We start from the raw sequence: 24,096 nt of genomic DNA on the forward strand, positions 1-24,096 counted from the left end.
TAAACTAATTCACTATATAAAATATGACTTTTTTATAAAGTGGATTAGTTTGATGATTTCAATGACTAAATATTCAATCTAATTTTAGGCAGAACAAAAAGCAAACAGCTGATACATTTCAAAAAAATATTTAATCACAAAGGTTGATTAGGATCTTAAAAAGGAAAAAAAAAATTGCATCCCATAAGTAATAGACACTCTTTGATTAAAACATATCAATGCAATGGAGAGAATATATTCATCAGTGTAGTGGAAAGACCATCTAAATTCCTTATTCTATCATTTACTGGTTTTGCGATTTTGGGCATGTCACAACTTTCTTGAGACTTATTTTTCCTTTCTAGGCATCAAACACTGACAGCAGCAGCCCTTCCTACATCATTGATGGCAGCTGGCTTTAAGGGTCATGAATACTGTACAAAGAGCTTTCAAAACAGAATAAGTACAGATACAAAGTGTGATGATATTTTTGCACAACTCCATTTGACATAACAATGTTTTATTTTTCTTATGCAACTTTTCTGCAAATTGCCTTTTAATTCAAAGAAAATATGTCAGTTGATAATTAAAATGCAAATTTATTACGAAACTACTATGCTATTGTTTAAACTGTCTTTTGCCCTTTTTTGGTCTATACTATTTCTTAATTTAATTAAGTATCCAAGTTGGTATTCATGTAATATCCATAAAACAGAGTGGGAAGGGAGGGAAGAGTTTATACACACACACACACACACACACACACACACACACACACACACACACACGAATGAATGACATATAAAAAAAAGACAAAAGGACATTAAAAAAAAAAAAAGACAAAAACTTAAGAGATCTTTCACTTTCCTGACTCTATAAAAATGTCTATATTTCAGATGCTCTGCAGGGCTCCTCCTTATGATGACTTATTAGAAGTTATTCTGGTACTCACAGCCAGCCTTAACACCTAAACCACTGAAAGGTGAACATGAGTCCTAGACGTTGCCTGGTTTCTTCCAGCTTAGTCCACCTCTAGTGATGGATAAAAATATTTCAATCACCTGAATTAACTATATAAAAATCCTAGGAAATAAGACCAGTTTGTCCTAGGAAGCTCACAAGACTATCAATGTCTCTGCTACCTCATTACCCTCCTTCAGTAATTAGGTAATCAAAGTACAGAAAACACAATGAGTTGCTAAGATCTGAAACAAAGTCTATGAAAGAAAAATGATCAAAGATATGAAGGGAAAAATAACCAGGACCTTAGCCAGTAATCCACAGCAAAGGCTATCTTATGGTGTGCCATGTAGTTCTAGTCTATGCTAGGCCTTTAAAATAAGAGTGCATTAATGGAATTTATGTGCACACATGCACGTGCACACATGCATCCACAAATTCTGCCATGATGCCCTTTGCATTTGAAGACAGAAGTTTGGTAAAGCAGGGACTCTCAGAATCCTATAAATTGTGCAAAGTTTATATAAGACTATAACAAGGAAGTTCATTATTTGAATAGAAGACTATTCCTGAAGTCAGAAAGACTTGAATTTGAATCCAATCACAGACACTAGCCTTGTGACCCTTGGCAAGTCATTTAAATTCTGTTTTCCTCAGTTTCCTCACCTGTAAAATGAAGGGGGAAAGCAGCCACCTTCAACAAGCCAAATGTTGAAGTTATTGAGAGGATCTACTGAGATAGCAATTGTAAAGTGCTTAACAGTATCCAAAAAGCAATAAACACTATGTAAACATTAGCTATTACATGTTACTGTAATTTTCCAACACTTAAATACTGGATTAATAACTCCATCTTGTGTTTCTTATGCACATGTACATTTATCGAACACTCACAACACTTTGAGACAGTATTATTATTCCTGCATTACAGATTAAAAAACTAATCAGATAAATGACACATTAAGTGACTCTCCTAGAATCATGCATCTAGTAAGAATTGAAGCCAGTACTTTAATTCAGGTCAATAAAATTTTAAATGTAAGTCCAATTTTTATTATTATATCACAAGGCTACTTAATATTTGTATTTTTATACTTTTTTAGAAGACATAATTGATTTTAATTTTTCTCCTTTTTTTGACCCTTACAATAGAAATGAATGGATGAATAAACAAAAAATAAATGAAATGTATTGCAATTATTTCATATATTAATGTAATTTATTTTGAGACATTTAAAATGCACTGGATGGCAACCCTGTACTTAAGACAGCTAATAAATATCATTAAATGGACACAATGATTTTAAAATCATTTCAAGACAATAACCATAGTTTTACATATAGAACTAGACAAAGACTCAAAATTATATGAACATTACCCACTAATTACACAACTTAAAACACTTTGTACATAAGCACTAAATGTATTTCCTATAATCACATATAATGTTCATTCTTTAAGGTGCCATCTATGGTTGATAAACTATTTTCAGCCTAAGAGAACATGAATTTTTATTACACTCTCCAAAAAAATCAACATTTCAATGTCATTGGCATATACATTAGCTATTTTTATTTATTAATCATCATTGAATCAAGACAATTAATGTCTCAATCACTGAAAATACTTAGAAGATTAACTTTAAACAAATAATGTTCTAGATGTCACTTCAAGTTTAAATTGTTACTTTAAGATATCAAAAGATTAATTATTTTATTAGTGTAGATTCCTTCTACCAATGCTGATCATTTGCTCAACTTCAAAGGGAAAGTTCTTGCTAGAGTCAAGAAATTCATCATTTGGTGGACAACCCAAACTTTTACTGTTTTCTTTTTACTATAAAAACTACAAAACCAGCACCACAAACATTTTCGATTAGAAGATGCCAAAAAAAAAAAAAAAAAAAAAATCTCAGATTGTGTGACTTTTAATATAAAGCCCCACAATTCATATAGATGACACATTTGGTAACTGGAACTAACTTAAAACAAGAATGTTTCAAAAATATTACTAACATTTCATCTCAGTTATTTAAGTGTACACTTTTTTCTCTTTAATAAATAACATACCTTTTTAACATTAAGCAACTGAACATCCACTGCACTCAGAGATTTGTGTCAAGGAAGTTGTCTGATACACTTGAGTTTAAGACTATACCAAAACTTTTTAAAATAAAGCATGAGAAATAACGTACTACTTTAATAGCATTTAAAGTACTTTAAGTTTTTCTAAGTAATCAAGACTTAGCAATATATAAAAGTTGTCTACTGCTGCTGCAAACTCTTTTGAAACAAAAATGGTTGAAGTATCTTGTAGCAATAAAAGAATGCCTTTTAACTAATCAATATCAAAGAGATAAAATTATTTAATCTTCATTAGCATACATTAAGTCATCCATTTTTGGTATATAATTGCACAATGAAGTAACAACTTTACTTTTTTTTAAATGATATAAAGATATTGAGAGAAAAAAACTAATATCAGAAGAATTAATAAGCTTTAGTCAGATAAGTTAACTAATGGAAAGTATTTTGCAAACCTTAAAGCATTATATAAAACTATTATTATTCAATCATATCATTTCAAATGATATAAAAGAAAAATTGAATTCCACCACTTTAAGTAGAAAATATAACAATACATGCTACTGTCAACAAGTATTTGGATCAATTGGGTGGTAGAAATGATATAATTATGATTGTAGATAATACACATTGTTGCTCTTAACCATGACTTTTCATGAGGCACCAAATTAAAACTGTAAATGCTGTGAAATTAATGAATAGATTAAAGGAGAGTTTTTTTTTGTTTGTTTGTTTGTTTTAAACTGCCAACAAAATTCCTGGGTCTTCTTGTTTAGACTTATTTCAGTAGATTTAATTTTTTGATGCATATCTTTTCAAACTAAACCATCACCATTCTCCTGAGAAACTTTACAAGGTGACAGATAAGTTTAACACTTACCTCTTTCCAAGGACTCACAAACTGTGTACGTGCATATCGGGTAAGCATGTGGATTATGACAACCTGTCCCCACTCTTCAACATCAACTAGCAAATTACACAGCTTGCGGTAGTTTCTGTGAATCAGATCTATTCTATCAGGGCACACTTCTTCAAAAGCCATCACAACACTCCCAGCTACCAGCTATAAAAGAAAAAGTATTAAGACAATAAGATCTACTTTTCTCAATGATTTTGCAAAACAAAATAGTTAATGTTATAGTGATCTTTATAATAATATCACAGAGGTGAAAAAACTCAATATTTAAACAAATTATTAATTAGAAAACTTAATGCTTTAGAAATACTTTTATTATTTTTAAAATATATCTGGCAACCTAATAGTTTCCCATAAGATAGAAAGCTTAAAATTTTCCAGTGAAAGTTTCTGAGTTGAAATTAAACTCCTTATACCAGGATTAAACATAAATCAAATTTCCTATTTTTAAAACTAATATAGCCTCAAAAACATAATTAACAACTAAATTAAGTCAAAATACCAAACAAAATTCAACATTTTTAAGGAGAGACAAATACCAGTTATTCAGTTAACTTAAAAATACTGGTACATTTTGGTATATAAGCTCCTGATTACACATTTAAGAAACTTTTCATGCTGATAATCTCTTCACAAAATAAACTACAATGTGAACAAAATTTCATCAAAACTATTAATGTGAACAGTCAAAATAGCAAATTATCCCAAAAAAGTATGACTTTTTAAAAAATAAATTATCATACCAGAAACACTCTCAATGTTTTAAAAAAATCACTTCTCTTCTGTAATTGGCTTAATATTTTTTGTCAATTTAAATGTCTGTCATGTAGAATATTTAACATGATAAGGCATCTCTATGAATCACTAATATGTATGCAGTTAGCTAGCAATATGATACAGCTTTCTTACTAGCAAATTAATGCCATATTCTTTTAGAACACTAGGGATTCTTCATTTCAATCTCTAAAATTTCCCCAATGACTTAAAGTAAGCAATTAAATAAAAATACAATTTACTGAAATGGCACTTTTTGAAAAATATTAAACACAATGATATTCATATTTTTAGTGTTTTTCCCCGTTTCTGGCTGACATTTGGTTTATTAATATGCACCCAACAATACAATTGAAAGAAAACAGCTCAGAATATGGACTTGCTATTATGCTAAACAAGTTTCAAGTCCTGTGGGGATTTTATGAATTACCAATCAGTATAAACGTGAAGTCGCATTTATTGACTCCAGCCCTGCCCATGTACTGTTACCTGCTGGTCCCAGCATGTATGCAAGTCATTCCAGAAAGCAAAGAATTGATTATTTGTGAGAACTAAATCAAAATGTATTATGCTTATAATAATTTTCCATTTTCTGTTTATGTGGAAAGTTGTTTATACCTTAAACATTACTTTTTGATATCTATTACATTAAATCTTCCTTCAAAATAGAAATTATGAGTTAGGTAAATACCATATTTCACTAGATTAAAATTGGTATCTTTTAAACATCTCTTAAAATCACTAAACACAGTATGTATTAACAGGAAAATTTGAGCTCTTCTGAAACTGTAAAATATTGCCTGTAAAATGCTTTGTATATACATATACATACATATAAAATTAATTGAGAAAGATAAATTTATAGATAAATAATAATTAGTTTAAAAAGAATCCTTAAATTTCATATCAAATATAAGATAATTAAGTAAATAAGTAAACATAAATAAATGCATGAATAAGTGAATGATTGCAAAGTCATAAGTAATTTTTACTTGACCTGCAAGTAAAATTAATGTATCTTTTATATAATACAACAATAAAAAGTAAAATAATATGCATACCTGGATACCATATGCCATTCAATTTGAAATGGCTATGAAAGCAATCCAAAAAATTTTAAAGAATTTAATTATGAAAACACTATTACTAAAAGCTAAAAAGGAAAAAAAAAAATAAGCTCTTATTTTGTCACTGGTAAAATCTAATTTCAAAAAAGAAAATGCAAATAGAACATTTTAAAAGCTACAACTGATCATTTGATAGAATTCATTCTACTATTGTCTTAAGAGTTTGAACCTATATCTAAATTCTAGAAAATAGTTGATAATTGAAGTTTATTAAATGTTCAATATTCCATAAAACATCTGGAATTAAAACAAAATGATCCACTCAGATTTTAAAACCAAAAAATATTGGTTTCCAAAATAAAGACAGTTAATTTCCATCTCACTGTGTCAATAGTAGCTTTTTGTATAAGGGAGAAAATAAATCACTGCAACAAAACTAGCAATGAGCTCATCAAATTCAAATGCAGCTTTCCATTTATGTATTTTTTATATTAAAGCAATAAACATGGTTCATTTGTCTTCCACTGGTTGCCACGTTTTTCTGTGCTGTTGCTATGAACTTCAGCCATTAGCTGCGCTCCAAGGTAAACTACATGAACCATCAACAAAAGTGACACCCAATCTATGGAGTTCATATTTTCTCTAGATTATCTATGCTAGTTGACAAGCTGGTAATGAAAAAAATCACACTAAGCAAATGGTTCCTCTAATAACAATAAATTTTCTATAAAATTATGAAGGGTACAAAACGTTTCCTTGCATCTATTTTGTCATGAATTCTAATTAACGCTGCAAAAACCTGAGAGTGCTGGGTCATCACAAGAAGTGCATCAAGGTTTGATTGATAATATGGTATAAGTTGGCCAATGCTGCCAAGATTTCCTTCTCTTAAATTAATGGCCATCCCACCTGCCCTAATCATACAGCCCAAATGATATTCCCCTTCTTATTTCAATTTTCTGAAGGCATGGAAAATAGGAAAGATCAGTCATTTATCTTCTAATAGCTGGATAATAGATCTATCACAATAAAACATCTGCACAAACTAAGGTTGGTTTTTCACCCCACACACCAGACCACTGAAGCTTTTTACCAACATTAAATCAATAACTTACAAAAATCATGTCTTACCCACACACTTTGACTAAAACCTTGACATACTCATTAAATATCTGTAAGAATAATAAAAGGAAGGAACAGAACATTTGAAAAAAATTCTTTCTCTGCCCTCCAACTTAAAATAAATATTAGTGTCTTTAAAGTCACTGAATTAGTAAGAATCAATGTTTTCCTTAGAAAATTACAAATGACAAACTTGTTACTCTAAATTCATTAGAAATAAATTAGATAATAATAAATAAAAAAAAAAGAAATATAAGAAGAGCTGCATGAACTGATCCAGCAAGAAGAGATGAATTAACATGATTATGAAAACAATGCAAAGGTAAACAACAATGAAGTCAGATCACTGATGTCAGAATAATGATGATATATATCCTGCCTCTCATCAAAGAGGTAATGGATGATAGGTTCAGATATTAAAGTACATTGGCAGAAGTAACCAATATGTTGGTTTTCTTAACTCTACTTATTTGTTCTAAATGAAGATGGGAGAGAAGACTTTTAGGAAGGGACAGATTTTTTTTTTTAATCAATAAAACTTTAAAAAAACAAATATAATGTAACAATTACCACAATCTTTTGGATACCACCTCTCCTTAACTCACAGCTATATTATCTTTTCAACTCCCCCCCCCTAAGAAATTTGTACAAATTCTTAGTAATAAAATATTCATTGTGGAAAAACTTGCAAGGTGTTGATAATTTCTCCCACACAATATCCCTAGGTCATTTATGCTCAAGGCACAGGATTCCTAATCTTTTGTTTCATTACCTCTTCCCTACAACTCCTCCACCACACCCCAGTCTGATGAAGCCCACAGACCCCTTCTGAAAATAATGTCTTTAGATGCATAAATTAAAATAAATAGGATCACAGCAAAAAAAAAAAAAAATGTTCACAATAAAATAAATTTTCTTAATTTTCTGAACTTTAAGAACTTCTCTACAAATTGGATGATTGTCTAAACTTTTAATTAGATAAATCCATTCTTTTGCTCATTCAGTACCATTCTTTTTTTTTTTTAATTTGATCCCCAACAACAAAGGATAAAAGTAGTTCATGCCAGCTCCTTACTATAAAAATGGGCACTGCTGCCCACCATTTAAAGTATCTGGAGTAAGAAGAGTAAGAGTTATGTATGTCTAACATTTGTAAATGTACTCCTTTACTCTGGTCCCTATTTATGAGGATCTTATCAACTAAGTCATTAAACTATTTTTTACTCCCCAAAAGGAATCCTTAGAAACAAGAAAAACTATTCATGGATTTTTTTTTTAAATGCTATCAGCCTCCCACTGCCCTTAACTACTATACAAAATTCCTAGGTCATCCAAATATCCATTTCTAGCAACAGAAAACCATATAACATTTTAACATCATCAAAAAAGACTATTCTTTTAAATAGATTAACTTAATAAACAAAATTAAACATTTTATTTGTACTAAAAACAAAATGAAAATAATTTAGACAAAATTAAAATGTGTACTTGGATGTGTACTTGGATCTACTTGACTCTTCACCCCAATCTTTACACTTATACATGAGGATGTTATCTTATCAATTCAGAAAAGCCTTCTAATCATACAAATTAAAACTCATTCACGCTTACCCAAAGTACACCAAAAAGTCCAGCTTTTCCCTAACACCAGAAGGGTAACAATGAAGGATTCTGGCTAGCCATTCTTACTTTTGATGTGACCAAGCTTCATCTCCTTTCTGTCACGAATTCCTAGATACTATCTTTTATTTCTATTCTTTAAAGTTTCTTGATGCCTGATTTAACCCACCTGCTTATACTATCTACTACCTTCTGTATGATAATTATTTTAGGTTCTTAGAAGGCAGTTATATTCCATTGATCACTGTCACAGAAACATAGAAAAATGTTAGCATTTTAAAAATAGGCCTTAGTTCTCAGACAAAGAAATCAATGCTATCAGAAAAAAAAAAATGCTTTAAATCAGTATTAATTAGAAAAATGCAAATTGAACTGTGAGGTACCACCTTATATCTATCAGATTGGTAATATGATAGAAAAGGAAAATGATAAATGTTGAAGAGGATGTGGGAAAAGTCAATCTTCCATTTCAGAAAACCCTGAAAAGACATACATAAAATAATACTAAGTGAAGTAAACAAAATCAGAAGAACACTGTACATAGTCATAGAACACTGCATGTTCCAAGTTTTCCCCCACAAAATGACTGATATGGAGATGTTTTGTGATTGCACATATATACTTTATATCAAATTGTTTGTTTCAGGGAGAAGTTAGAGAAGGGAGGGAAATAGAAAGGAAGAAAATATGGAACACAAATTTTTAACATTTCATTTTACATGTAATTGGAGGGAAATATTATTTTTAAAACAAATAAAATTAAAATTAATAGACCTTTGCTTTTTTTTGGTAACAGGAAATTTGTAAAAGAGCTTTGCAACATACTAGAAACAATCTGGCCCACTTCTATCTTCAGCTTCAACTCTGAACCCAACTTACTATCCATACTATCTACCCCAGATATATATATCATTGGACAAGTTCTAAAGAGTGTCCCTCTTACTGAATGCTGAAATCTGCAAAATAAAGCTTTTTTTTTTTTTTTAAACAAAGCCAAGATGGCAGAGAAAAGAAAGGAAGCATTTGAATTCTCCCCAATTTCCCATGAAACAAGTATGAACTCTAAAACAAAAGAACCCACAATTTTCTACTTCAAGATAACTTAGAAGGTCTTCTGGAAAGATCGGTCTTACTTGAATAAAAGTAGGATTAAACATAGTGGGAGTGTTGTCTGAGCAAGCCAGTGGAAGCCCCAACAACCACGGTCTCATGGTCTTAGTTCAGCAGGACAGGGGGCCAACTGTGAGGTTTCCAGTCCTGCAAACTAACAGTCAGGCCCAGCAAGCCGAAAAGCCCCAGCTCAGCCAACTAAATTAGGCTAAGTCACCCCAGTGTGGCTGTAGGAGGCCAGGTCTAGAGGCTTCTATGTAGAAAGCCAAAGACCAGACCCCTATACTCCCACCACTCACACAAGAAGTTAGAAAGAAAAACTTCCCTACATGTCCTAGAACCAGAGATAAAATAGTAAATGAAAGAATTCATTTCTATATTACCGAATCAGAAAGCTTGGAATATGATATTCTGTTAGTCAAAAGGATAGGATACAACTAAGAAAATCAACTACTCAACAAAAACCTAGCACAATCTTGCAGGAAAGAAAGGATATTCAATGAAATAAGAGACTTTCAAACCTTCCTTGGTAAAAAGACTAGAGACAAACAGAAAAAAGGTAAACAGAAAAGAAAAAATTTAAGTTATCCAACAAGGTTAAACTATTTACATCCCTACATAGGAAGATACTAATTTGTAACTATCTTTATTAGGGCAGTTAGAAGGACTATACATAGAGAGAGATCATGAGCGTGAGTTGAGTATAATGAGATATCTAAAAAAAATAAAATTATGGAATGAGAAAAAGGAATGCACTGGGAAAAGGGAAAAGAGAGGTAGAATAGGGTAAATTATCTTACATAAAGGAGGTGTCTTTGATCCTTTCCCATTTTTCTGCTATCCCTTGATAATTCCCTCTTTTTTCCCTCATTTTTGATCTCTCTTTATGGTACCTTCAAATATACCCAGGTTCCACCCACTGTTACAAAAAAGTAAATGAATGAATGGATCCCTTACCCTGACCCCTTCACCCTCTCCAGTTTTTCCCTATGACCCTTTCATAAATTTCTAAAAATACTGATCTATACTTGCTGAATACATTTCCTTGGCCTCCACTTACATGTCACTTCCTCAAAATATGACTTCTAATCCTACTATTCAAATGAATCTGTACTTTCCAAGGGAAACTAACAATTCTTAAATGCTAAATACAGTTTTTTAGTGGTCCACATTGTATCTGTCTTCTTTATTGCTACTAACACATCAGCCAATCCCTTTTTTCCTGTATACTCTATTTTGGCTTATATAACATTACTGTCTCTTGGATCTGCTTCCATTTGATCATTCTTTCTCAAACTCCTCAACTCAAATTATTTTTTGTGTTAACAAAGAACCAGAAATGAAATTACTGTTCAGTCATGTCTGACCTTTGTGATCCTATTTAAAGTTTTCTTGGCAAAGATACTTGATGGTTTGCCACTTCCTTTTCTACCTCATTTTATGGATAAGGATAAGGCAAAGAGGATTTAGTGACTTGTCCAGAGTCACACAGCTAGTTAAGTATCTAAGCATAAACTTTAACTCAGGAAAATGAGTATTCCTGATTTCAAGCCTGGTGCTAGGAAATATGACTAAGTTGGTCTTATATCAGGAATCTAAAGGATAGTTTAATGAAAGAAAAAAAAAAAACAAAACACCCCACAATAGCTACAAAAAAAGACTATAACAAGTAGAAGATAAAGTACAGAAATACACAAGGAAACTAAAAATAAAAGAAAGTCTTTCCCTCATTTAATAACTGTACCTACAATTAGTCTTATTTATATATAAAACTAGAACTTACGCACAGAAGTTATTTTTATCCTTTGAAAACAACACGAATACACAGTTTAACAAAATTGCTATTATTAAATATTATTAATGGGAAATCTTTAATAAAAATTTATAAAATAGAAATCTGAATTATGCCCAAACTTTCACATGATATATAAACACCAATTTTTTGTGGATTATTTTTTCAAGAATTATTTTTAAAAATCAATATTTTTATAGAATATCTTCTTTCCTAAAGAATTCACTAATCCACAAGATCTATTAATCTGGCAACAATCCAGTGTATACATCCTGTTGTACAGGTGAGATTTACCACATCTGGAAGTATTTGCCAACTGCTTTCCTTTAAAAGTCAATGAAACTGTACCGGAATCTTAATTTGTTCAAGAGACTCAAACCCCAGTCACTTAAAGCATAAAAGTTTAATGTAGCCACAGTCATTCAGCAAACAAATGTTATTAAGGCTTACTATATCTTAGGCATTATACTAAACCCTGGGATATAAAAAAAAGGCAAAAATGCCATAATCACTGGCCTCATGGAGCTCACACTGAGATGGAGGAGGCCTCTTGCAGAAGGTGGGCTATGAACTAAGTCTTGAAGGAAGTCAAGGAAGTGAAGACAAAAGAGAAAGGGGAAAAGCAAAAGCCTTACAAGCATGAGGAACAGAAAGGGAACAGGAATGGAGTATCATTTGTGAAGAACCAGTATCCACCAGTATGTGGAAAGGAGCTGATCTGAATAAGACAGGAAAGTAAAAAAGAGATCAATAGTAAACAGAAAATTCTCTATTGGATTCTGGAGACAATAAGGAGTCACTAGGGAGTTAATTAGTAGGAGAGAAGATAGGCCAAATTTGCACATTATCTACCACATAGCTAGAATTTCTATAGATACCTGAGTTAACTTTTGATCTAATGGAAAGATTGGTGTCTTCCTTCATAGAAGATAGTTTTTAGTTTTAGATGGAAATATAAACTATTAGCACAAAAAATTTTAGTTATTCCATTATGGAATATTATTATTCTGTAAGAAATGACCAACAGGATGATTTCAGAAAGGCCTGGAGAGACTTACATGAACTGATGCTGAGTGAAATGAACAGGACCAAGAGATCATTAAATACTTTAACAACAATACTGTATGATGATCAATTCTGATGGATGTGGCCATCTTCAACAATGAAATGAACCAAATCAGTTCCAACAGAGCAATAATGAACTGAACCAGCTACACCCAGCAAAAGAACTCTGGGAAATGATATGAACCACTACATAGAATTCCCAATCCCTCTATTTTTTGTCCACCTGCATTATTGATTTCCTTCACAGACTAATTGGACACTATTTCAAAGTCCAATTCTTTTTGTACAGCAAAATAACTATTTGGACATGTATACATATATTGTATTTAATCTATACTTTAACATAGGTAATATGTATTGGTTAACCTGCCATCTGGGGGAGGGTGTGGGGGGAAGGAACGGAAAAATTAGAACAAAAGCCTTGGCAATTGTCAATGCTGAAAAATTACCCATGCATATATCTAGTAATAAAAAGCTATTAAAAAAAAAAGTTTAGTTATTCCTATGTATTTCCATTCCTTGTTCCCTCTATAATATGTTGGTTCCTTCCTTTTTCTGAGTAGCAAGGCTAGGGATCATTTAAAAATCGATTTCATTGTTTTAAAAACAAAATCAGAGTATGAGTAGACAGATGGACATTGAAGGTTCATCTGATGCTTTAATCCCAGTAATGCAGATGCTAGTTTCTCCCCACCTTCCTCTCTCTTACCCTGGTTTGGTAATGAAGAATATTTACTGACGAAAATAACATCTGCTGCTGGGACATATTGTCTTTTCTCTTTTCCCTAATTTTTCCTCTAGTAGAGAGGAAGAGAAGAAGGAGGAAGGGAAAGACTGTCAGGACTCCTTATCTTTCTGGCCTCTAAACAGATGACTCATACTCGTGTTTAAGCTCCCTCCCTCCCTACAATATGAAACACAAAAGCTTTATTGTCTACTTTGTCCTTCTGTTCTCCTCACCATTCACTTCCAGCAGAGTACAAGTGATACAATTGACTGAAAAGTAGTTTATTCTTTAAAAAAAAAAATGTACATTTTGTCAAAAAAGCACTTTTGGTACATTGTTTTAATGATATGATTTTTACTGTTCCTATTATAAGTATGATTATGTTTATACTTTATAGGTACTGAACAAATCCTAAATTCTAGGTACAAATCCTACATGGTCATTGTGTTTATGATGGGTAAGTACCAAATCTTAGATTTCATTTGGTATAAAAACTACCAGGGGAGGAAACAATCTATTGATGCAGGCTAATATGTTCTCTGAATGTAGAGTTGTTGAGTATTGCTTAGAACATGAGAGGTTAGATGATTTGCCCAGAGCTATAAAACCAGAGGCAGATCTTGAAACGAGATCTTGAAGCCAGCTTTTTAACTAACCATGTTATACTAACTTTCCATAACATACAGAATTTTTAATATATTGCAATATATGCTTTGCTAATGTACTTGCAATTTTCCTACTATTGAATTAATTCTTCAATTTCTGGTTTAAATCCAATCAACTGATAGGTTATAATTATTTCAATATGCTGTTATAATAGCCTTTTTGGTATAGTTTACTATAATATCTCTATATCCATATTTATTACAGCTATTCTTTCTCCACTTTCTCTCTCCCAGGTTTAGATATCAGGATATTTCCTTTTTTGAAAGAGGATGATATTTCTAGGTTGATATTTTGTAAATACAATATGTTGCCAATTTTGCCAGACAAAGATTACTGAAAAAATCAATCAGCAAGTGGTTTAGAAGAAAATAGGTATAAATCACCACTTCACATTCTAATGGTCATTATACATATGTAATAAAATAAGACTCAAATAGATACATAATCTTAACATAAAAAGATATATCACAGAAAAACAATTAGAAGAAAACAGAAGATTTCAGATCTCTAGTTAGGGGACTAACTAATAATCAAATGAAGGATACAAGAGATCATAAAAGTTAAAAGACACTTTTATTAATTATATAAAGTTAAAGGAGTATACTAGCCTCAGAGTCAGGAAAACATGTCAAATCTCACTTTTTAATACCTACAAATTCTGACCAAACCACTTAGATGTTTACTCTCTGAAGTATTTCACAAGGACTTTCAAGTTGTAGAATAATTGATAATCTGAATTTGTAGAGTTCTCTCAACATAGAATTCCCCATACCAATGAAACCTCATGTTTGTACAAATAAAAATATTTAAATTTTTTGAATGAACAACAATACAAACAGAACAAACTGAGAAATCATCTAGTAAGGGGAAATTCTTTGCTGCAAATATCTTTGATAAAAGTGCAATAACTGAAATAACAGGGAATTGAAACAAATATAAAAAGACCAGGAATCATGTTCCAATAGAGAGATAACCACAGGTTAAGGAAAAAAGTTTTTAAAAAAAGAAATGCAAATGGCCTAAAAAAGACTATTCCAAATATCTAATAATTCTTTTACCTAAAGTGGAGTGAGGGAAAGGAAAGGTCACTGTTGCCCCTTCCCAACAGGGCCCAACCCCAAGGAATTCTCCAAACTCATTTTGGAACAAGATTTCTGCTCTCTCCTGCCCCTCCAGGGATTTCTCCAATATAAGAAAGGCACCCTAGACCAATCACCAGGATTCCCTACCATCAAACATTTTTGTCCAACCACTTATACTTTATCTAGATACACTGCTCAATGGTTATCATACTTTCATATTTATGTTCACATCATCCTAAACCTAAAGTGGCTGATGTATATAAGTCACATTCCTCATCCTTGTCAGGCACAACTACTTCAATTATACTCCCCATTTCTAATATCTCACTCAATTTTTCCCACTCTGTCCACTGTGTCACCTAGAATGCCAGTTTCTAAAGTTACAAACTTTCTTTTATCTTGAATTTTTTCCTTCTCATTTCTTCTATCTTCCAGCCTTAACTGAAACATAGTGCCCTCCTAACAATAGCACTGTCCTCGTCAGTTTTTGTAACACTGGATAAACTTCTGTTCCCATCCTTGACTCACTGATTAAGGCAGAAAATCAGAATATTTTCCTCAAATATATTTTCAGTCTTTCTCAATCAATCAAATTTGTTAGCCACTCCAGATATGATTGACTGTTACTTATTGATTCCCCAGAACATTCTTCTTCCATCTTCAGTAGATGCAAAACTGGCTCAAAGTCTTTCCCTCCTGCTATTGTCAAACTAGGAAATATGTGTTTGTGTGTTTTTAGATATATATAGATATGACCTACCCATCCATTCCACCTCAGTAATACATAGATGGTTACACCCTTGATCTTGCCCATGTATTTCTCTTCCATGGACATAACTCTAAAACTTTAAGAACTTATGAAATCATGCTGACTGTTCACACCAAAAATTTATAGTATTTAATCTTAATTGGGCCCTCAATGAAACAAGAAAACATTATATTCTTTTCCAATTGATCTCTAATCCCACTTTCCTTAGTGGTTATTCCAAACTTTTTCATCTCCCCTCAATTCTCCCAGGGAACCCTACATCAATCTTAATTCTCTTAGCCAAGGACTAGGTCTCATATTTTAAAAGAAACTGTTAAATAAGAGAATTTCCCTTCCTCAGAGCTCTTCTTCAAATTTGTCCTTCACTCCCAGATTAGATGAAGAAGTGATCCTTCTCAATGACCCATACCTAACACCTTATACCAAGATAAGGTTGAAATGGATTCATGATTTAGATATAAAGAGTGACACTATAGGCAAATTAAAAGAACAAAGCTTAGTCTAACTCTCAGAAGAAAGGAATTTGCGGCCAAATAAGGAACTAGAATACATTATGGAATGCAAAATAGTTAATTCTGATTATGTTAAGTTAAAATTTTTTTGTACACAAAACCAATGTAGAGAAAAAAATTTTAATCCAAAAGTTCTGATAAAAGCCTCATTTCTAAAATACATAGGGAATGGACTCAAATTTATAAGAATACAAGCCATTCTCCAACTGATAAACTGTCAAAGGATGTGAACAATTTTTTGATGAAGAAATTAAAACCATTTCTAGTCATATGAAAAAATGTTCTAAATCACTGTTGATCAGAGAAATACAAAAACAACTCTAAGATATCATTACACATATCTCAGATTGGCTAAGATGACAGGAAAAGACAATGATGAATGTTGAAGTAGGTGTGGAAAAACTGAGACACTAATGCATTGTTGATAAAGTTGTAAACTGATCCAACCATTGTGGAAAGCAGTATAGAACTATGCCCAAAGGTCTATCAAACTGTGCATACTCTTTGACCCAGCAGTGTTTCTACTGGGCTTGTACCCCAAAGAGATCTTAAAGAAAGGAAAGGGATACACATGTGCAAAAATGTTTGTAGCAGCTTTTTTTGTAGTAGCTAGAAACTAGAAACTAAATGGACGTCCATCAGTTGAGGAATGACTGAATAAGTAATGGTATGTGAATGTTATAAAATACTATTGTTCTATAAGAAATGATCAGGAGGATAATTTCAGAAAAACCTGGAGACTTGAACTGATACTAAGTGAACAGAACCAAGAGAATATTGTACACAGTAACAACACTGTATGATAAGCAACTATGACAGCTAGTTCTTCTCAGTAATACAAATCCAAGACAATTCCAAAAAACTTATGATGGAAAATGTCATCCATATTCAGAGAAAGAACGAGAAAGAACTATGGTATCTGAATGCAGATAGAAGAATACTATTTTTACTTTTTTTTTTCTTTGTTTCTTCTTTGTCATAGTTTTTCCCTTTTATTCTGATCCTTCTTTCACATTATAACTAATGTGGAAATCTATATAGCATGATTATAAATGTATAACCTCTATCAGATTGCATGCTGTTTTGGGAAGGGAAGAGGGAAAAATTTGGAACTCAAAATTATACAAAAATGAATGATGAAAAACATCTTTGCATGTTATTGGAAAAAAAAATACTATTAAGTGCAAAAAAAAAAAACCCACACTTGATCTGTCCATCCTTGATAGCTATTGTCATAAATCTCACCTCTTTTTCAGGGTTAAACACCTTGAGAAAGTCAACTAGAATTGGTACCACTTCTTTCTTCTCTCTTTCTCTTTCTTCTATACTCTGTGCAGGTTTCTCACCTCATTATTCAACAAACTATACTCTCCTATTACCAATTGTTAGGATTACTAAGTGAGAACTCAGGTTTTCTGGACAATTACAAGGTGAGAACTCAGGTTGACTTGATAGAGGGGGCAAGCTCATTGGCTGGGGTGGTTCTTCCCAGAAGCCCTTGCATTATTCCACGCCCATTCTCTGGGAGGATAAAAGAGACAGCACTGGGCCCAGAGAGCAGATCAGCCTGGAGAAGGATAAGAGCTGGAGGAGATTCAGAGCCAGGATTCAAGAAGAGGACTCTGCATTGCATCAGGCTTGACGGGGCTCTCTGCAGGAAGGGAAGTCACTTCTTTGGACAAGAGTTAACAGCAACTGCCTGGAGACAACGGTTCACTACAGGAAGAAGAATCTGTCGGAGAGATTTGAGTAGAAAGACACAGCAGATCTCTTCCCAGAGAGTGATCCGGCAGCTTCTAGAGACGACAGCTCGCTACAATTGGCGTCCACACGTGGGGCAAGGACTTTTGCTTATCCTGACAAGAGGAGCTAGACCAGACCTTCGCAAAACTATACTCTCCTATTACCAATGATGTCTAAATTGCTAGATTGGATCATTTTTTCTCAATCCTGATCTCTTCTAATCTCTCCACAGCATTTGACATCATCATTTTATTCTTTTCAAAGCTCCTACCTCCTCAAGTTTTCCTATCACTATTCTTTGAATTCTCTTACCCTCTTTAATTCCAACTGCTTCTTCTTTGTCTTTATTGACAGATTTTCATCCATGTCACACCTTCTATTTCAGGTTAGAGGCTTTATCCTGAACCCTCTATCTTGTCATTGATTCAATTAATCATTTGTACATAGATGATTTCCAACCTAAAATATTCACTTCTAATCTCTCTATTGAATTACTTATCTCCTGTTGCTTCTATGACCTCCTGAAATGAATATCCTATGAACATCTTAAATTCATTATAACTAAAACACAACTCATCATCTACTGTCAAAGCTTTCTCCAATTTTGAATGGGTTTATACTGTCAAGAACAATATCATTCTCTCCACAATTTCAGGCTCATCCTCAGTTCCTCATTTTCATTTAACTTATATAATCAATTAATTGTCAAATTTTGTCATTTCTACCTTCACTTTTTATATAGGTCCTGTGGCCCTTTTACTGTAATCCTATATAAATACTTTATCAGCTCTCTCCTGGTATCCCTGATCAAGTCTTTCCCCACTCCAATTCATCTTCTACTCATATACCAAGATCATTTTTCTAAAATATAGGTACAAAAAATGAATGTTGAAAACTATCTTTTACATGTGATTGGAAAAAAATTAAATACCATTAAGTACCCCCCAAAAAAAAACAAAAAAAAACCCTGCTTATCACCTTGCTCAAGTAATTTCAGGGGCTTCCTAATAAAATAAAAAAGTCTCAGTGATGCATTTTAAATTCTCATATTGTAGCCACTTCCTATTTTTCCTCTTAACAACTATTCACTGTCTCCATGCATCCCATAAGCCATCCATTTGGGTGGATTTGCTGTTTCTCTATCATTGATTTTCTCCTATCTTTGCACTATCCTCCATGCCTGAAATTCTCCATCCCGTCTTTCTGGTCTCTTCATCTCTATGAATTCCATCAAGACTCAGTTTTCCCACCTTCTCCATTTGATAATGCCTTATACTTTCAGGTTACTTTCACCTACTATGGATCTACCTCCTTCGTATTTAGTTATTTACATGTTATGTCTCCTAGTGAACTGTACATTCCTTTGGGAGCGGGACTTTTTTCCTTTCCTAGTATCCTCCTAATAAGCACAGTGCCTAAAACATAGTAAGAATTTAATCAAATTGAATCAAATCAGCTCCAATAGAGCAGTAATTAATTGAACCAGCTACACCCAGCAAAAGAACTCTGGGAGATGACTATGAACCACTACATAGAATTCCTAATACCCCTATTTTTGTCCACCTGCATTTTTCATTTCCTTCACAAGCTAATTGTGCACTATTTCAAAGTCCGATTCTTTTTGTACAGCAAAATAACTATTTGGACATGTATACATATATTGTATTTAATTTATACTTTAACATATTTACCATGTATTGGTCAACCTGCCATCAAGGAGTGGGGGGGGGGGGGGGAAGGAAGGGAAAAATTGGAAGAAAAGGTTTGGCAACTGTCAATGCTATAAAATTACCCATGCATATATCTGGTAAAAAAAAAAAAAAAAAAAAAAAAGCTACAATAAATTTAAAAAATAAAAATAAAAATAAAAGAATGTAATCAATTCTTACTAAAAAAGGAAAATGCCAACCAAATCGATTTTTTTTTTGGTTGTGCTTCAAGTCTAGCAAATTGGCAAAAATGATTAAAGACAATCCACATTTGGAGATGTAGTAGGAAAAGTAATATTAATAAAATAAGGTAAGAATTTTAATTGTTCCAAACAGTCTGAAAACAATTTGGAATCATGCAAAAAAGAATCACTAGGTTTTTTTCTACTCTTAGATGAGCAATCCTATTAATGAGTATATCCCTAAGAATCTCAGAGAGAAAGAAAATAGACATAAGTATTAATAGATAATTTTTATGTATAATTTATATGACATATAATATATATATATATATCATATATAAAATAATAATTTTGCCTTACCAAAGAAATGCAAACAAAATAATATCCAAAACCTAAGAAATGTCTAAGGAAAGTGGTATAAAAATACAATGGAATGTTGTTTTGCCTTAAGAAAGGATAAATATGAGAAATTCTGAAAAAAGTAGAAAGACCTGTATGAAATGAGATTGAATTAAAGTTAAGTCAAGCAAGGAAAACAACATATGTAGTGGCTGAAATACAAATGAAAATCCCACTAAATGAAATCTCAACTTTGATTAGCTTACTGACCAGTTGTAGTCCTAGAGAACATATGATAGAATATCCTGCCCTCTTTTAGATAGAAAGATGAAGGGCTACAAGCACATAATGTTGCACAAGCTGTTAAGATACTTATCAAGTAGATGTGCTTAATTTCTGTTATAAGAAAACATTCAAATGGGATCATGGGTATATTGCGAAATAAATGTAGTTCTTAGTTAAAATACAAAAATTATTAATTTAACATTTTTTCAAAACAAAATTATTGGTTATTAAAATGGAAAATATTCTGATCTTTCAGATAAAATGACAAATTAGGTGCTTTTTGACAATTATTTTAAGGAACCTGCTTTGGACGAAGTTTATTAAGGTGTTTGTTAGTACATAAATGAAATACAAATAAAAGAGAGATTTTTTTATGCAGATTTTTTAAAAGTTTAAAAATAGAAAAACTAAAAAGTAACAAAAATCCTTTCTAAAACCTCAGAGAATAGTTATTTGTTATTAAGATACAAAGGTGTTTCTATTAAGTAAAGCTTACTTACTGTGCTTTTATCTTTCAGAAGTTTTTCAATAACTTCAATTAACATTTCTTTTTGCTCTGGGTCAAGGCTAAACACAAAAAGAAATAAAATATTTCAACAATATTTATCAAATACTTTTCTTGTTTTGGTCCATATTATTATGGCATGATTCCCTGCTATTAAAGTTTAGTAGCAAAATGAATATAACTATCAGAGAAGCCAGAAATAAACAAAAAGGAAAAGTCAAGAGAAGACAATGAAATTTTCCTCAGTCAAGAGCACAAAAATATTACTCTTCAAAGTTTCTTTAAAAATAGCAATAATATTAAGGAAATTAGTTAAGGCTTTCACATTTATCCATGAAATTACCAATTAGATTATAGATCCCATGAGGGCAGGAACTGAGTTTTGTTTAATCTTCATATTTTCCACAGATCCTGCCATTGTAGCTAGCATGATAAATGTTTATTGAATTGTATCTAAGAAAAATGGCCCTTAAAATATGTAAATAAGATACTAATGACATTTTAACTCCCAAAATTAGTCATCTGTCATCTCATTTATCATACTATCCAAATAAAGGATTCATTAATTCAAATACTTGTTAAGCAAACTATACATACTATGCTATGCATTAGAATTATAAAAACAATTAAGATAATCCTTGTCCACAAAAAGTTTACAATCTAGTAGAAGTTCAGTATAACAATCTAGTTCTACTTCAGGAAGCTACATAAGAAAACTACATTTAACCACTAAATGGGATTGTTGATCACTAAATTGATTATGTTCACAGGACAAAATCAGGCCCTGGAAAAGTCCCAAGTTCACCTTGGCAATTTTGAATTCTACCCAATTCAAGGAAAATGAAAAATGCTAAGCTTTCTATATTCCAAGAAAGTAAATGAAATTCTATTACCCAATTTCACCTGTTCTCACTGCCTGGGACCAAATATTTAGTTTAAGAAATATGGATGATGTATATCTCCCCAATCAAGATAAGCTCTCAACCTGTAATATTTGTATTTCACTAGGTGGTACAGTGGATAGAACACTAAACCCAGAATCAGAAAATCTGAGTTCAAATCTTGTCATGGACACTTCTTAGCAATATGACTTTATGCAAGATATTAAGTAATATCTGTCTTCCTCACTTTGCTTACCTGTAAAATGGAAATAATAATAATATCTACCTCTCAGTAATAATATTTGTAAATTATTTTGTAATACTTGAAAGTATCTTATAAATGCTAGCTGTTATTAGTTGTTTTTAGTACTATTACAACTATTATAAATAATATCAACACTATTATGTGAACTCTCAACTCGCTTATTCTCAGGAATAAAACGAGAATCATAATCAGGTTACTTCTCCCAAACTGTCCTGTTTGTATAGAATAATGTGTTTATCCATTTCGGAGGGAGGGTGGAGTCAAAGAGATCCTTGTGCTAGAGAGTCCTTTTCATTATAAGTTTAGACTTTGACCTATTGATTGTGTGACAAAAAATAATTTTGATAATAATTTAAATATAAAGCACATGAATATATACATAATTCATTTATATCCGCCTACAAAATGGAATTAAATAACATTTTAATTTCTTGTTTATAGCTATTTACTTAGGGACCTAAGTGTAGTTCAGCAAAAAGAGCCTAGAATCATGATTCTGAACAGACAGGGTGAAGTCCTAGCTTTCCTGATTGTTAACCAGTGATTCAGGGCACGCTATAATTTTTGACTCTCATTTAACTCATCTATTAAAAGGAAAACAATATCTATCCTGCCTCTTCCATATGGCTGCTATGAGACTCAAAGATAAAATACTACATAAATGCCAAGTGTCACTGATAATAAACTAACACTGTAACATGACAGTTTAAAAACAATTTGTTGTTGATTCATCAACAAGCATAAAGAGCCAGTCCCCAATACCAAGATAAAAACTGAAAGGAAATAGAAACTGAGAAACCTAGCTTACTTCAGAAAGAAAAAAATACCAAACTAAAACAACTCTGAGGGAATAAGCAAATATTATTTAAAGTTACAAAAAGGTATAATTCTTACCACACCTAAAGAAACTCATAGTTCACAGGATAAGATGGCTTTCTAATATAAATAAAACCGAAATGAAACTTATGAATAGTCTGAAGAAAAACTGTGATCTAACTAAAAGATGACATTAATTACATGTTTATTAAGCAGGCTTTCAATGTTTACTTTATCATTCTATAAGAAATTACTAACAACTAAAATTTATAAAACACTTTAAAGATTGAAAACCCTTGACATTCATTTTGTAAACTGATATTTAGAATAATCCTGTAAAGCAATATAGGCTTTATTATGGATCTTATAGGTGAAGAAAATGGGACATGGTCACATAATAAGTATTTATGGCATGACATGAAATCATGTCTTCTTGACTTCTTATCCAGCCTTCCAGCAACTATAATACCACATTATATCTTCTCCACTGTTATCATATCTTTTGGACTCTTACCTGTACAATTTTTGTATTGCATGGGCAGCATTCTTTCTAACATATGGCGATAAATCAGCAGAAGCTTCCTTAATAGCAAGCATCATGATAGGAACAATGATTGGTACTCTGATACTGGAAAGGACTCTCAAAGCACTTGCACGAATTAATTGATTTGGATCCTAAAAACACAAAAAATTTTAATATTAATAGTATCTAAAATCACGTACATTTTAAAACTGCATGTAATGTTTACAAGGATGGTTTACAAGGCATTTTCTTTTAGTTTCAAATATGGAAAGTGCTCATCAAAATTTGATACATAAAGTTTCAGAGTAGTCTTTTTTTTACTTTTTTTTTTAAATTTTATAATTATAACATTTTTTGGCAGTACATATGCATAGGTAATTTTTTACAGCATTATCCCTTGTACTCCCTTCTATTCCGAATTTTTCCCCTCCTTCCCTCCAGCCCCTCCCCTAGATGGCAGGCATTCCCATACATGTTAAATATCTTATAGTATATCCTAGGTACAATATATATGTGCAGAACCGAATTTTGTTGTTCTTATTGTTGTTGCACGGTAAGAATTGGATTCGGAAGGTAAAAATAACCTGGGAAGAAATACGAAA

At 31.9% G+C, this 24,096-nt stretch overlaps 1 protein-coding gene across 2 annotated transcripts in view; it reads right to left on the bottom strand.

The window, feature by feature from the left end:
• AP3B1 (adaptor related protein complex 3 subunit beta 1) overlaps positions 1-24,096 on the bottom strand; it is a 318,879-nt gene that overhangs the window by 199,466 nt on the left and 95,317 nt on the right. For both annotated transcript variants that reach the window (XM_074282333.1, XM_074282332.1), the window contains exons 5-7: positions 23,486-23,646; positions 21,005-21,071; positions 3,905-4,087 (exon numbers count right to left, since the gene is read on the bottom strand). In XM_074282333.1, the coding sequence (XP_074138434.1) occupies positions 3,905-4,087; positions 21,005-21,071; positions 23,486-23,646 (411 nt within the window). The remainder of the gene's footprint in view (positions 1-3,904; positions 4,088-21,004; positions 21,072-23,485; positions 23,647-24,096) is intronic.

This window comes from Sminthopsis crassicaudata, chromosome 1 (assembly GCF_048593235.1).
Source record: "Sminthopsis crassicaudata isolate SCR6 chromosome 1, ASM4859323v1, whole genome shotgun sequence".
In the NCBI taxonomy this organism is placed as follows: Eukaryota; Metazoa; Chordata; class Mammalia; order Dasyuromorphia; family Dasyuridae; genus Sminthopsis; species Sminthopsis crassicaudata.